The sequence below is a fragment of the Hermetia illucens genome, chromosome 2 (assembly GCF_905115235.1).
Source record: "Hermetia illucens chromosome 2, iHerIll2.2.curated.20191125, whole genome shotgun sequence".
NCBI lineage: Eukaryota > Metazoa > Arthropoda > Insecta > Diptera > Stratiomyidae > Hermetia > Hermetia illucens.
Genome location: NC_051850.1, coordinates 102,832,898 through 102,848,106, shown reverse-complemented (window position 1 = coordinate 102,848,106; position 15,209 = coordinate 102,832,898). Strand labels below are relative to the sequence as shown.

At 42.4% G+C, this 15,209-nt stretch overlaps 1 protein-coding gene across 1 annotated transcript; it reads left to right on the top strand.

Annotated features, from left to right (window-relative positions):
- Positions 1–1,375: 1,375 nt before the first annotated feature.
- LOC119649730 (inositol polyphosphate 5-phosphatase E) lies at positions 1,376–11,394 on the top strand. The gene is made up of 6 exons (XM_038052010.1): positions 1,376–1,543; positions 1,634–2,756; positions 2,815–2,943; positions 10,062–10,719; positions 10,788–11,041; positions 11,100–11,394. The coding sequence occupies exons 2-6, from the start codon at positions 1,912–1,914 to the stop codon at positions 11,206–11,208; spliced, it is 1,995 nt and encodes a 664-aa protein (XP_037907938.1). The 5' UTR covers positions 1,376–1,543; positions 1,634–1,911; the 3' UTR covers positions 11,209–11,394.
- Positions 11,395–15,209: the final 3,815 nt, after the last annotated feature.

Below are 15,209 nucleotides of genomic sequence, written 5' to 3'. Positions count from 1 at the left end.
TTGAAGCACCATTCGCTGTTATTTCATTAAGATGCGTTACCGTTAGTCAGAAATGAATTTTTAAGGAAGCTCTCTCTTTGGTTCCTGCTGAGATGTGGGAAGCCACATACAATTGTGCAATGTCAGTTGTTATAACAGATGCGGTAATGTGCTCGTAGTAATTCGCAGCCATGTGCTTGCACTCCAATCCAGTGCATTATATACACCGCAATAACAACAACCCTTGGAACGCGTGCAAGATTTTTCTGTCTCCATAATATTTCAAAGGGTGTGCTGGGAGTTGAATCTTCTGTGTATAATCTTCCTGGTTGCAGTATAACCTTGCCAACGAAGATCAACAAAGTTCACGTGCATGCATCACAGAAACCATCCGAAAGGGGAGAGAAAGAGGCAGATGAATTGGAATTCAACCAACACCACTAGGAATAACCTAGGGAGAATATGCTTCTGATCATTTGCGATGTTTAGAGTAAATGTTGCGAAGTGAAACAAATGACGTCCACCACCGTAGTTGATATAACCGAAATTCTGGGCTAGATATTTGCGACCTTCGTATTTTCCATTACTCTAGTTTCCAACAATGGACAGCTGTCGAACTTAATTCCTATAGAAAGTTGGATTCAAATATCACAATTCCACGGCGCCTTATCAGTCCGCCATAAAGGAGCATTCGTCTTGATGATTTTCATTATTCGATAAACTACGCCGCATTATCAAATGCGAGAACGACTAGGAGAAGCCGATGAGAAAGAGTTACATATTCCTGTACGAGAAGTTCCACTGGCGTTAAAAGATGCCAATTTTCAATATCGAATCAAGCGTTACGAAACATATCAAGCAGTGAGAGGCAGAAGGATCCGATCCGGTCACGAGTGGTGGCGCTATGTTAAGTCAGGGTACTGTTGGTTGGTAGACGCCCTGTTAAGACTTCGATGAACCAGCTAGACCGAGGGTGGAGAAAGAGGATTCCCGGAAATTTGGAAGGAGGCAGGATAACCAACAGCAAGAATAAGTTTATTGTTAGTATTCCGGTCGGTGGCTGCGCCATCACTTTAAAACCGGTTATCAAAAATTACTAAAGGATCTTCGCAACGATTGTATTAGATTTAGTGGCAACAGGGGGATGCGTCCGATTGGAAGCATCTGCACCGATTCAGGTTGGATGATTGTCCCTATTGCCCTGAATTCAGGGCGTTAAAGTAATAGAAAAATCTATCACATATCGCGTATTTTTACTTTTCTTAATATATCATATTTGAAAAAGTTGAAGTTGATATGTTTATTTTATTTCGAACAACTTAAGTTGCTCATTATTGCCCAGAGATTGTTTCTCCCTTAAAAAGAAGAAAGCCGTCACGTTGTCGGTTGACTTCCACACAGCTGTTGAGTCTGACAGTGCATGCTGTCAGAATGATTTGTGATTAGTTTGTGTCTTATTAGAAGTTTAATTTTAGTGCATTATCATTACATAAACTTAAGAAATGTAATTAATCAGACGCAAGAACTCATTCGTAGGTGGTTGTACTTCTTCGCCGTTCAGTTGGTAAGAGAGGACAGAACCGACAAAAGAGAGGAAAATGTCGTACAATGAACTTCGGATTGAAAATCGATTTTTATTCTGTATTCATTTCAGCGTGAAGTACAGTCAAGAGAATTGAATGACCCCAAGCGACAGATAATTGCAAATCTCACTTTCAGACGCAAACACTCTCAGACATGATACTCGTTTTGATGGCAGATAGGGACGAGCACTTGTTTACCATTACTTCGGAGAAGTGTGTTTACGATTGGGGATAATACTCAGAGTTCTGCCCTCAAATATTGTAGCTACTTTATAGAAACAAATTCTAGTCAATTCGTGATATTTAATGCTAATTAAGTAGTGTGCTTTGGAGCAAGTTGCGCCGACAAATGGATACCGAAAGCGAGGGCACGCCAACCAGATATAAATCACGCCACGGTTTCTTCAGTTTCTTCGGTAAGCGATCTATTCGCGTCGAACCGGTTGGAGACTTGCCCAATTCGAATAGCCATGAAATCGCAGAAATGAATGGGAAGACACACACAAAAGAGGCGGCCTCTTCGCCTATCAAGCGAGTACGGAAAAAGCACACGAATCAATCTAGTCGACAAGAAAGCGATCAATTCTCATCTTCTAGTCTTAAGGTCAATAATAATCGTCTAAGCCACCAATTTTCTTTATGTTGCACGAACCATAAAAAGCCCAGTACGCCGCCAGTGAGTGTTCGCTACAATTCGTTGCCCAACTGTAATATCAGTACGCAACCGAAACCGCGTGTTGAAGAGATCCCGCTAGCACCATTGGCATCAATGGACGATACGAACAGCGCTCCGACAACCCCGCTACATAGTGTCGGGGATCATTTCGCCAACAGTAACAGTTCTCCGTCAGCGCGGTCTGTGCAAAGCACTCAAAGTGAAACGCAGCCGCGGTCGATTGCGATGTCGGCGTGCCGGTCACGTCTACGTCTTAAACTTCTCCCACCTGGAAAATCTTTATTGGACGTGGATACGGGGGCAGGTGGTGACGCCAGAGAACAGCACTCGTCCTCACCCAACATTTCCAATCAACCCGAATCTCAGTTTCTTATTCCCAACAATATTCGTTCGAATTCGCACGAAGGAATTCAGTGCATTCACCGATCCGAGGTGGCGAGCATGGACTCTCTGGCAAGGCAGTCCTTAGTCGCTGCTCATGTATTACATCTGATACCGACTGAGAAGGCTAGAGAAAGGTATTTGGGGAATGACGTTGGTTTGTTTCCGGATTTGTATAAGCAGGTTTATTCACAGGAATTATCTTGCTGGGAGGTTGGCCGTTAACTCCCTTCTCGGACCTGGAGAGCTCAACAGAATTCTTCCGACGAAAGAAGTGAAAATTTTCGTGGGAACGTGGAATATGAACGGTCAAGTCCCACCAAAGTGAGTTGTTATCGAAATATTACTTTTAGGACGATTATTTTTTATTCCATTCAATTCAACATTCAGTTTTAGCCTCTGACATAAGTTTTCTTCAGAGTTCTACTACAATAAGCACGAAAATTCCAGCTAGGGTTGTTCATTGCAAGGCGAACTACTTTATCCGAAGGCGGAAGTTGAGTTTTTTGATATCGGAGGGCACTTTGGTCTGAGTTTTGCGCTTCAGCTGAGGTCAACTGAATCGTTAATCCAAAAATTTTAAATATTGGTGTTTATTGGAAAATTAGTTGTGATGCTGGAGGTGTTGCTCATGAAGTTGAATGGCCAGTAAATTTCTTGCCGCCGTGAAAGATCGTTTCACGCTGTAGGACTTTTGATCGAGGGTGTTTCTATTGAAACGTGAATTTTCATTGGATACTCGACTTGGTTATAGATTTTGTGTGCATGAAAATTGTAAGAAAATAGTTAAATTAGTATTTTTTAAAAACGTGGGTTTCCTTATATGTGTTGAGAGTATTCCCGGTGATCATAAATGCGCATTTTGGTCAGGTGTAGAAGTCCAACCCTTATGCTTATCAAAATGCATCTAATAAAGCAAATGAATGTCAGGAGTGGGTAGGTAGGGACAGTTGCATTTTAGCTGATTATTGCCTCTACGGGTAGCTAACAACGTTGACATTTTTTCCATCATTTCATAGGCAATTTACACTTGGTGTTGAAAGCTTTCAGCTTCGGATGGAAATCCTTCAATGTTTCGAATATTCGGTGTAGGGGAGGACGGATAGTTGATTGAGAATCTTCGATATAGTGAAAGGGCAAGGGGATACGCTCTATTTATGGATATTATCTACTACAATTGGCTCACAGTATCCAGTTCAGAAAATTAATGTAGTTTTTAGCCAGCCATAAATGTGGAATCTTCGAAAAATTTCAGCGGAACGTTGATGTGTACATTTCGGATCGAAGGTCAGCGGCTACGTTCTAAACCACTTACCTCCCGGGGCCGGTTAGCAATTATGCTGCTATTCTTGTGTAGTTATCGCCCGCCTCTCCTCTCTTCTATCGAGAAGCGTCTGCAAAAAATTTCGCATGCTCTGCGTCTTCTTTCTGGCATGGTCAAGTTGGACATTCAAAAGACTCCTTGTGTCCAAATCTGTATAGGTACTTACGGTAGCCGCCGTGGCCAACGTAACTGGCTTTTTCTGATTTCTTTGGTCAATAATGCTGTAGCCTAAAACGGTGGCATGGAGCAAGACCGAGCTATATAATGAGTTGACAGAGCAATTCTTTGCTGACGTGTCTAAGACCACCGATATTTTATGAGAGTGATGCCTTTTTCTCCTTTCTTATGGTCGAGCTTCCAACTTTTATTTCGATGTATTTCTGGTTCTTTCGGCTTGTTATTAGAACAGCTTTTATTTTGTGATAGGCTAATATTAGTCCGAATTTTCAAACCAACTTTGGATATTTCCGATTGCTTTATTCCCTGCTGTCTCGGTTTCTTGTATGTGCTTTGCCACAACAACCATGACAATATCGTCCGGAAAACTAACCGTTTTTATTCCCTCCGGTAAGGACCCGAGTAAGAGTCTATCGTACCTGATATTCCAAATCAATGGGCCTACTATTGATAGCTGAGGAACCTCTGATGACACACGGCTGTAATTTGTGCCTTGGTCGGTGCCACTAGCCACTATAATTTAAAAATTTCCTTTATTATAAAATCGTTTAATTATATTCCCTTTTTATTGTTCATACAATACATTAAATAATAAATACTCACTTCATTAAAATGATAGTATACAACAACAAAAACGATAATTATCAAACAAGTCGAACGAAATAAATATACCGCAAAAGTATAAAATTTTTCAAATAAATTAATTTAGAATTCAAAAGTTTTTATTTTATCAGTTTCTTTCTATAATAATTTCCATTGCACGTCCTCACACTGGATTTACTAGGGCATTGAGAAGCATGCTCTTCTTTTCCTATAGAGTCTCACACTTGCGCCCTCCTGCATAAATAGAGTTAGGTAAAGTCAAATATAAATTGTTATAGGGCTTAGATCGGAACTTGCAACCGACCATTCCAACATAGCGATATTTTTTAACGGCAAAAAATTTATAGTTTGGTTCAAGATGTGGATTGCTGTATTATTTATTTATTTAATTTAACGGGCAACAAACAGAGTAAACTCCAATTAATTATTGTCCTCAGGAGGAGGAGAAAGCAAAAATCTTATCGTACGTTTAAAACTACTTAAAGTAGAGAAGTTAAAAGGACCAAGCTGTTCTGCGTTGTAATTTCGGCAAAGCCTAGGAATCGGGGAATGAAAGTAGACTTTGAGCTCTGTGAAGGGCACGTTGGAAATGTCTGCGCTACGTGTGTTATAAGACGGCAGGTGATATCGTCAGCGGCGGAGCAGTTCATCAGACCCGAGAAAAGTTTAAAAAAGTGCATAGATTCAGATACGATCTACGTTGTTGTAGGAAGGGAAGGTTCAGAAAGCGGAGGCAGGAGGGGTAGTCCACACGAGCGAAGCTTTTCTTAAAGAAGAGGGAACGGGTGAACGGGTGAGTTGCGGGAGAGTGACCAGATCACGGAGCAATACTCGCGGGTATTCCTAGATAAGGAGGGTTCGATGGAGTCAAAATCAGAGGAGGGGCGAAGTATAAAGCCTGACAATTTTGCAGCTCGGTTGATGACATCGAGGCAATAGGTGTCAAAGTGGAGCTTATTGTCGAAAGTGACTCCGAAGTTTTGAGTAGAATTTAAGCAGGATAAGGAATGCCCGTTAAGAGATTAGAAGAAAGAGTGGTTGAGGATTTTAGGGAGTACCAAATAGAGTGACACTTTCTGACGTTTAGCGCTAAATCATTAGTCGAGCACCAACGAACCAGAGTGCCCAGATTAGATTGAAGGGAAACACAGTCCATAGGCAACGATATAGCGGAAAACAGCTTAAAGTCGTCTGCATAGAGTAAACAGGGACAAGTAAGGAGGGGAGAAAGGTCGTTAATAAAAATAACAAAGGACCCAGAATAGATCCTTGTGGGACGCCAGAGAAGGGGGAGAAGGAGCGGGAAGTATAGCAGTCAAAAGAGGCAGGATCGGTTGGAAAGGTAAGAGGCAAGCCATAAAACAAGTGGTATGAGAATGTTTAGAGACGAGAGTTTGGATAGAAGTATCTTGTGATTTACAGTGTCGAAGGCTTTAGCGAAGTCAGTGTAAATGGTTTGCACTTCTTGCCGTGAATTTAGACATTTGCTGACAAACTTGGTAAAGTCAAGCAGGTTGGAGGCAGTGGACCTACGTTTAACGAAGCCGTGTTGCTCTTCCACTATGTGTTGGCCAAAGTGGGCGGACAACCAGTCGCTGACATATCTTTCCAGGATTTTGGAACAAGAGGAGAGGAGGGAAATGGGATGGTAATTCTCGGCAAGCATACGACCGCCACTTTTGTGGATGGGGATGATGAGAGCCTCAAACTTTTCAGAATTATGCCCTAAATTACACTGGTGCCAAATTTTGTATTTCTAGCATGAACTTAAGGGGTTTTCGGATAAATTATTAACTTTATTTAAGCAGATATTGGGATAGGATATATTTTGAGGATGATGATGATAGATTTCGTTCCGGTACACCATTGCGATTTCTTTCAGATTATTCGGCTAGATAGGTTCTTAAAGTGAGATCTGTTATACTTTTCGAGGCCACATTTTGACCGGCACTTTCCTATGTTTCACGCACTATCAAAAATAGGACCAGTTTCGAAAAGTACTAATTGAGCCCTTCCATTTGATACCACTTGACTATAATAATAATCGTTGGCGCAACAATCCATATTGGATCAGGGCCTTGAAGTGTGTTGGATCACTTCATTCAAGATCGTTACGGTACACTAAAGTACACTGTAGGAGGCAATGTGGTCAGCATTGCGCTCGCCCGAGATTATTACCCTGATTTGACTCACAGCTGAGTCGACTGGTATCCGACATACAGCCACGATAATAAATCCACTGCCACCAGTTAGATTTTAACAGCCTTCTGCTACGACAGCCAAGCGCTCTAACCACTTGGCTATATTCTGTGAAAAAAAAATTATACACCATCTTTCCTACACATCCGGAGCAATCGCCTCCCCCTTAACTCAAGAGAAAATGTCGTATGTAAACGAATTCACACCAAATTGGCCGTGACTATAGGTTTAGCCGTTTCCCAGTAAATTGGATGTGACAGTCAGACAGACACTGAAGCGATGATAGTAAGGTTTCGCTTCACATGAAACTTTAAAAAGCCAAAAATTGTGTTAGTTTATCAAAAATTTACCCTTTGTCCGATACAATTATTTCGCACAGCATCACGAACTCCATGCAAACAGTTGACGTGTGCTACAAAATGTGACATTGCCATCACATGTTCCTAAGTATCGTTATTCATCGGTAAGTTGGAAGAGTGCATTTTTCAGAGATATTCACTTTTTTACCAATAAAGAACGAAGTAACTGACCAAATAATAAAAAATGATCCAATATAATATATATATAATATATAAGAAGTAACTGACCAAATAATAAAAAATGATCCAATATAATCATTTCACGCACTGTAGTTTCTCAGCCAGCGCGAACTATTCATGTTGATGAGGGAAATTTGTTGTAGTTTTGATGAATTGATATGTTATGATGATGTCATACACGTTTTAGAATGCACAAAATTCACACAAAATGTAAAAGTGTCACCTTCTATAACTTTGTTAATAATAGTTAGATTTTCTTCAAACTTCCCAAAGTTATGCCGTATGTTATCCCTTATGCATGTGTCAAATTATAGTTCTAGCATGAACGTAAGGGGAGTTCCGGCTAAATTTCTAAAATATGCTAATATACTATCATTAAATTTATTTGTGGAGATATCGGAACGGGATGTATTTTGAGGCCTAGATTACGGTTACATACATCATTGTGAGACCTGTTATACTTTTAGGTGGTCATATTTTGAGCCATCACTCTCCTAAGCTGTACCCGATATCAAATATGGGACCAGTTTCGAAAAGTACTAATTGAGCTCTTTCAATTGATACCCCACATGGCCACAATCTGTGAAAACAAATTTACACCCTCCATTCACATGTATGGGGAGCCCTCCTTAGACTTAACACAAAATGACGCCACTTACTGTATGTAAAGGGAACAACAGACTACATGCCCTCACCAATTGGTCTAGCCGTTTCCGAACAAATCGGGTGTGACAGAGACAGACAGACATCGAATCGATTCTAATAAGGTTTTGTTTGACACAAAACCTGAAATCTTATGTAGTATTGAGGAGCAAGTTGTTCTATATATACAGCAAAAATTTCAATTCAGTCGAGGTATCGATTCGAGCAACTCGAAATTTGTTGTTTTGAGAAAAACGAAAGTTTTAAGCATTTAAGTTGCACTCATATGGAGCAATGAAAGAGACCGCACAATTCGAGATTTTAACTTAGCTTTGTGATTCTTTAAATACACCTAATTCCCTTTTTACACGATAGATACGTTCCCATTGAGACTAAGTGAAAAATAGTAGGTTAATAATGCGGTGCGTAGGTGCAACAATTCATGTTGGATCAGGGCCTTGAAGTGTCAAGACCGTAACGGTACACTACATCACTATGTTGCATTGTAGTAGCCAATGTGGTCAGCATTGCGCTCGCCCGAGATTATTACCCTGACTTGACTCAGGTACTCATTCACAGCTGAGTCGACTGGTATCCGACATACAGTCACGATAACAAACCCCTTTGCCACCAGTGAGATTTGAGCCACGATCTTCCGCTACGACAGCCCAGCGTTCTAACCACTTGAGCCATCCGGACACGACACAAAATGATGGGTTGGTTCCGATAATACGATATTAAATTATATAATTTGTGAGAAGTAGAATAAAAGAGTTCAGTAAAACATTCAATTTTAGTGAAATTAGTGTAAAAATAATTCGTGTAAACAGAGAACTATGTGTCTTAAAGTATAGTTTAAACGAAAAAAAATCGAGTTCCTGAAAGTTCTAGAGTGATTTTCCTCCTTAAGTCATCTAAAAAGGTTTCGCTGAACCTTCACGGTAAAGAAGAGTCGCGTGAGCATATTATGGGAAACGCTTGACACATTATTAGTTCAATAAGCAAAAGATGTTCTATCTGCTCGCCCCGTTTTCAAAGTGGGAGCGGAGGATTAACGATTTCCACGCCACGCTGTCCATTACGAGAATCTAATCGGCCATCCAAGTCCTGTTATCCTTTGAATCAAGCATACCGCGCACCTCCAGCTCATCACGAGAAGCTTGCACTGACACTCTGGAATAGTGGGTTCCATCGTAAGCCACTTTCTTTGTGCTACTCCAATATAGAAGCACATTATCGTAGAACAACCCTATGTTGGTGTTGAAGCGTCTGTTTTTCCAAGTTTTAAACAAAACAGCGCAGGTGGATCTAGCACTGTGAATTCGTCGAGTAACATCGAGTTCGATGGGGCGCTTTTCCTATTACTCATTATAATGGACGTTGAAAGGTGGAAGGAGATTCAACACACTGAATTTTCATTTGAATTTGTGACTAACTACGTTATTATCATTTACTCAAGATTTGTTCCTCGAAATTTATGGTTTGGTTGTGTGACAGTGACACGTATCAGACACACAAATGGCTTTCATTTAATTGGTTGAATTCCATTTGCTTTAGTACCCTTCTAAGGGCAGCGAAACGATAATGTGCATTTGGCGATTCCTCCTTTTGTATTGAGAATCGCACGAGCTTTCAAACCGGCTTCGGAGTTAATTTCATTTAAAGGTCGTGCACTTTATACCTAACAGCTAGGTGCTGTGATAACTTCTTCAGTCAGTAATCTGCAAAGTTCTTCCTCTCTTACTTCTTGGGAAGCCGCGTGTTGAATTTTCAGAGTGAAACTATTCATACCTTCTTCTTCCACAACCACACAACGTAAATATTCCCTATACGACCCTCTCCAGAACGGACAATTTCTAGAACCTTAGCTATTTTTTTTCCTTTTTTTCCATTGTATTACACTACAATAGAAAACAGTGTTTAATGTTTTTCTTTTATTCTCTTCCATACCTATACAGAGAAATGAACGACTTTGTCCTGCCAACCGGTGTTGAGCACGTTCCCGATCTAGTTGTTATCGGTACTCAAGAATCGTGCTCTGAACGATTTGAATGGGAGGTAACCCTCCAGGAAACACTTGGTCCATCGCACATTCTTTTTCATTCTACCAGTTTGGGTACATTACATTTAGCAGTATTTATTCGACGCGATCTAATTTGGTTTTGTTCGGTGCCAGAAGAAGCTAGTATGTCTGTGCGTCCAGGAACAGCGTTCCGAACGAAGGGCGCGGTGGCGATATCATTCTGTCTGTTTGGCACATCAATGCTTTTTGTGACATCGCATTTGACCGCTCATCAGCAGAAAGTTAAAGAGAGAGTTCACGACGTCAAGCGGATCATACATGCTCTAGATTTGCCTAGAAATTTAGCTATGAAACACAAAAATAAGGATGTGACTCAAAACTTTGATTGTGTTTATTGGTGTGGTGATTTGAATTTCCGGATTGGTGAGCCTCGAGAAAATATTATGAAGTGGATTCAGAATACTAAGTTTCCATTGCCACCACACCTACCGCATGGCTATATGCACAAGGATCAGCTATCGTCGGTTCTTTCGGATGGCGCAGCGTTTAAAGGCTTCATGGAAGCTAATATTACATTTCCGCCTACGTATAAGGTAAGTTTCCAAATATTTTTGTAGATTTTGGTACCAATGAAAAAAATATCATGAAATCACAATTCCAGTATGATCCCGGTACCCAGCAATTTGATACGTCTAGCAAACAGAGAGCTCCCGCCTATACAGATCGCATATTGTACAAATATAGACAACCAATGTCGGCAATAAGACGTGGAAGTGCCATTGCAGGTACATTATTTTCGCAATGTCCTCCGCCAATAGTATGTCTCGCATATGATTCCGTCCCAAGTATTACTTCATCTGATCATAAGCCTGTGTGGGCTTTGTTTCGCAATGCAATACGTCCTGGAGTTGATTCGTAAGTTTTTTTTTCGTAATATTTCAATTAGCACTTTATATATGTCTATCTTCCACAGAATACCTCTGGCAGCTGGGCTGTTTAATCGCGACGTGTACTTAGAGGGTATGCGACGTAGATTGAATAGTTTTCGACCCGGTTCATCTGCTGTATGTTCAATACAATAAAAGGACGCTAAAGTTGCCTAGTTTTAGATTTATTTTTACATCCCTAACAATACGATTGGTTTTACTTTAACTGGATTTGTGATTTTTTAAGCGTTGCAATATTTGAAGTGATTGGCCTTGATTTTTTTCTTAAGACAATTTATATTTAAAAGACATTTCTTCGAATAAAATTCATGAAAGAGCATGCATGAACTTGTTTTTTCTTATTTTCTTTTCACATCACATCACCCGTGATGCCCGTGCCACGTGATGATGCTGAATTTAACTTGGACAATCAAGCTACACAGTCTATAGGAGCAAGGCCGAATTCCGAAAATGAGGTGTTTAGGAAAAACGAAACGCGTTTAGGGGGTACACGGAGCCTTTCCATAACATGTTCCGTAGCGTCCTGTCCGGGATGTCTTTCAACACTTTGACATAAGTTAAACGAATCGGATTCATTTGGACAAACATTATAGCTAATTAAACTGTGCTTGTAAGATTGCCGTTCTGTTTCGGGGTTTTTCATGTAGTCCTTAACTGTCCATTTTGCCTTTGGGTTGCCTGACAATTCTTCTGCCGCACATACAACCGATATAGCATGCTCATGGGAACTTTCGAATCTTAATATGGATGGCACCGTCTGGCTCGCTTTATACTATGTAAAACTAAATATTGTACCTCCTACCCACACTGGTCCCAAGATTTTTCTGAGGGCTCCATGTTCGAAAGCCTTAATCTTTTGCTCTCCGGGTTGGTTCATCGTCTACGTCCCTGTGCGTATTTTTAAGGTTTTGTGTGAAACAAAACCTTATTAGAATTGATTCGATGTCTGTCTGTCTGTCACACCCGATTTATTCGGAAATGGCTAGACCGATTCTCACTCACTGTCAAATTTATGAGAGCGTGTGGTCTGATGTTCCCTTTACATATAGCAAGTGGCGCCATTTTAAGTTTATATGAATGGAGGGTGACATTTTTTTTGACAGAATGTAGTCATTTGGCGTATCAAATGAAAGGGTTTAATTAGTACTTTTCGAAACTGGCCCACATTTGATATCGGGTGAAACGTAGAGGTGTGAGAGCTCAAAATATGGCCTACAAAAAGTGTAATAGGTCTCGTTCTTAGAACCTGTCCAACAGGAAAATCTGAAAACAATCAAAGTGGTGTATCTAATCGAAATCTAGGCCTCAAAATACATCCCGTTTCGATATGTCCATAAATAAAGTTAATAATGGTATGGTAGGTAGGTATCAGTGGCCGCTCCGAGGAGCCCAATTAGCGCTTTGGTGCGTCGTTTTGATGCCACCAACTCCTAAGACCGTGACTGTTGTTATGGGAGCAGGCAGGCAAAGTCCAGCCGGCTCGGATCTTCAGAGCGAGCCCGTAGCATTCACGGAAGAAAGCAGTTCTCCCACCCTGCAGCTAAAAATCTCTCTGAGGTCTGAGGTCCTTCTATGCTCCTATGCCCGGGAACCCAGAGGAGAGTGACCTTGAGCGTGCCACTCAGACGATTCAGTGCGTCTCTCCCCACCATCCTGGAAGATGTCGTCGCTGAATAAAAAGCCTTGATGGCCGCTTGGTTGTCGGTCAGAATGGCTATGTTACGCTTGGGGCTCGAATCTTGCTCTAGCCATCGACAGAGTTCCAATATCGCCAATACTTCCGCCTGGAATACAACGACGAAACCTGGGAGACCATACGACTTGGATACATTGTGTGAATTCGAGAAAACCCCCGCGGCGACGCCACAGGCCACCTTTGATCCGTCCGTAAAGGATACTGTGTCATAACCTTGCAACACGCCGCCGGTCTTTCACTTTGCCCTGGTTGGAAAGTCCACAGGAAAGTTTCTCCTGAAATTCAGCTTGCGTGTGGCATAGTCCGTGGGGAATGCCCAGATTTCCCGAGATACTTCATCTAGGATGCTGCTGTGGCCGTGGGCTTCGCTGTCCAGCATCCTGCCTCACGTAGTTTGACGGCACTGCACGCTGCAACATATTTAATTTGGAGGTCTAGGAGGAGGAGATGCAGGAGCACATTGAGAGCATTTGCCGGGCAGGACTGCAGAGTCCCAGTAGCACCTGCACGCGCGGTTCTTTGAATCCTATTAAGCTTCATCCTATTGTATTTTTTCTTCAAAGCCTGCCACCATACAATAGAGCCGTACGTTAGGATCTGACGCACTACAGCGGTGTACATCCAGAATATCATCCTCGGCCGGAGACCCCATTTCTTTGCAAAAGTTCTCTTGCAGGCATAGAAGGCTATACAGGCTTTCTTAACCCTCAGTTCTATGTTCAATCTCCAATTTGGCTTTGGATCCAGGATTACACCCAGATACTCTACATTGGAGGAAAGAAGCAATCTTTGTTCATTCAGTCGTGGTAGATTGAATTCAGGTATCCTTGTCTTGGTGGTGAATAGCATCAGTTGCGTTTTGGTTGGGTTTATGATGAGTCCGCATCTTGCGCCTCACAGGCACACCATTCGCAACGTTCCTTCCATGATGTCGCTCATAATGAACAGAAACATCCCTGATACTAATATCACCAAGTCGTCGGCATACGCCACCACCTTCACCCCGCTGCTGTCCAATGTACGTAAAATTTTGTCCATTACTATTAAACAGATCACCGGTGAGATGGCGCCACCCTGGGGCGTGCCTCTGTTTACAGCTCTGGTCGAGTGGTTGCCTCCCAGATCCGACTGGATTATCCTGGTACTTAGCATGGATATAATCCAATGCGTGAGATACCCCTCCAATCCAATACCGGTCAAGGCTTCCTTGATGACGTTGGTACTAACGTCGTTGCTCCCTCTATATTCAAGAAGGCAGCTTGTACTGCAGCGACCGTTCAACCGTGCCAATTACCTCGTGGAGGGCGGTTTCAGTGAATTTTCCTTTGAAGTAGGCATGCCGGGATTTAGAGAAAGGCGTTCTCTCCATAATAGTCCTTAAGTGAATGTCCAGGACGCGCTCTAGGGTCTTCAGTACGAAAGAGGTCAGGCTGATTGGTCGAAAGTCCTTCGCGGACTCATGAGCGCGCTTGCCCGCTTTCGATATGAAAACCACTCTTGTGCGCCTCCAGGACTCTGGTAGCCTAAAGAGATGCAGATCCGGTAAATCTAAAAAAACCACGCACAACCCTTTCCTGCTGCTTCTGTAGCATGACTGGCATTATGCCATCTGGGCCTGGAGGTTTGTATTGGAAGAAGCTGTTTATAGGCCAGCCGATCTTATCCTCGGTAATCACCGATTTGATGGTCTCGCACAGCCTAGGCGGTCGCAAACCCTCCAAGCAAGGTTCTGACTCACAGTCCTCCTCGCTGGCGGGAAAGTGCGTTTGAACCAGCAGCTCCAAGGTTTCGCTAGAAGATTCCGTCCAGGAGCCTTCCGCCTTTTTAAGAAAGGATGGGCTTTTATGTTCCTTGGACAGAATCTTACTGAGCCTCGCGGATTCACTGGTGCTTTCGATGTTCTGGCAATAGTCCTCAGTTCCTGTCGGGCCGTCGATCGTCATCTCCGCTAACAGCTCGTTGGCGGCGTCGATTGGGTCTAGGTTGTCGTCTGGTTTTGCAGAGCGGAGCACTTTTACCTTTGCATTCCTGACTCCGAACCACACTTCATAGTCGGCATTTTTTATTGCCTCCAGGCACCCCTCGTTTATACGAAGTAGTAAAAGTTGGCTGTTTGTCTGAGGTTCCTCCTCCTTGATAACAACCCAGTCGTCCATGGAAATTCCGGGGTTGTCAAGGCGCAGGAATTGGACGAGTTTGTCCTTATCCATGCGGATCTTTGGCAACCAGATGCGAGCGACCGGTCTCCTGAGAATCTCGTCGTAAGGGATGACTTGAGCTTAGTGACACACGAACCGAGAAAGTGCTTAGAGAACTGGTCCATGCAAGCTATTACGTGGAACCCACGGACCACCTGAGAGGAATCAAAGCGGCGGATGAGTCTCGCGTGTTTGCCTTCCGTGTCTAAGAGATGCTCATAGACCATGCCCGACAGCCTGGC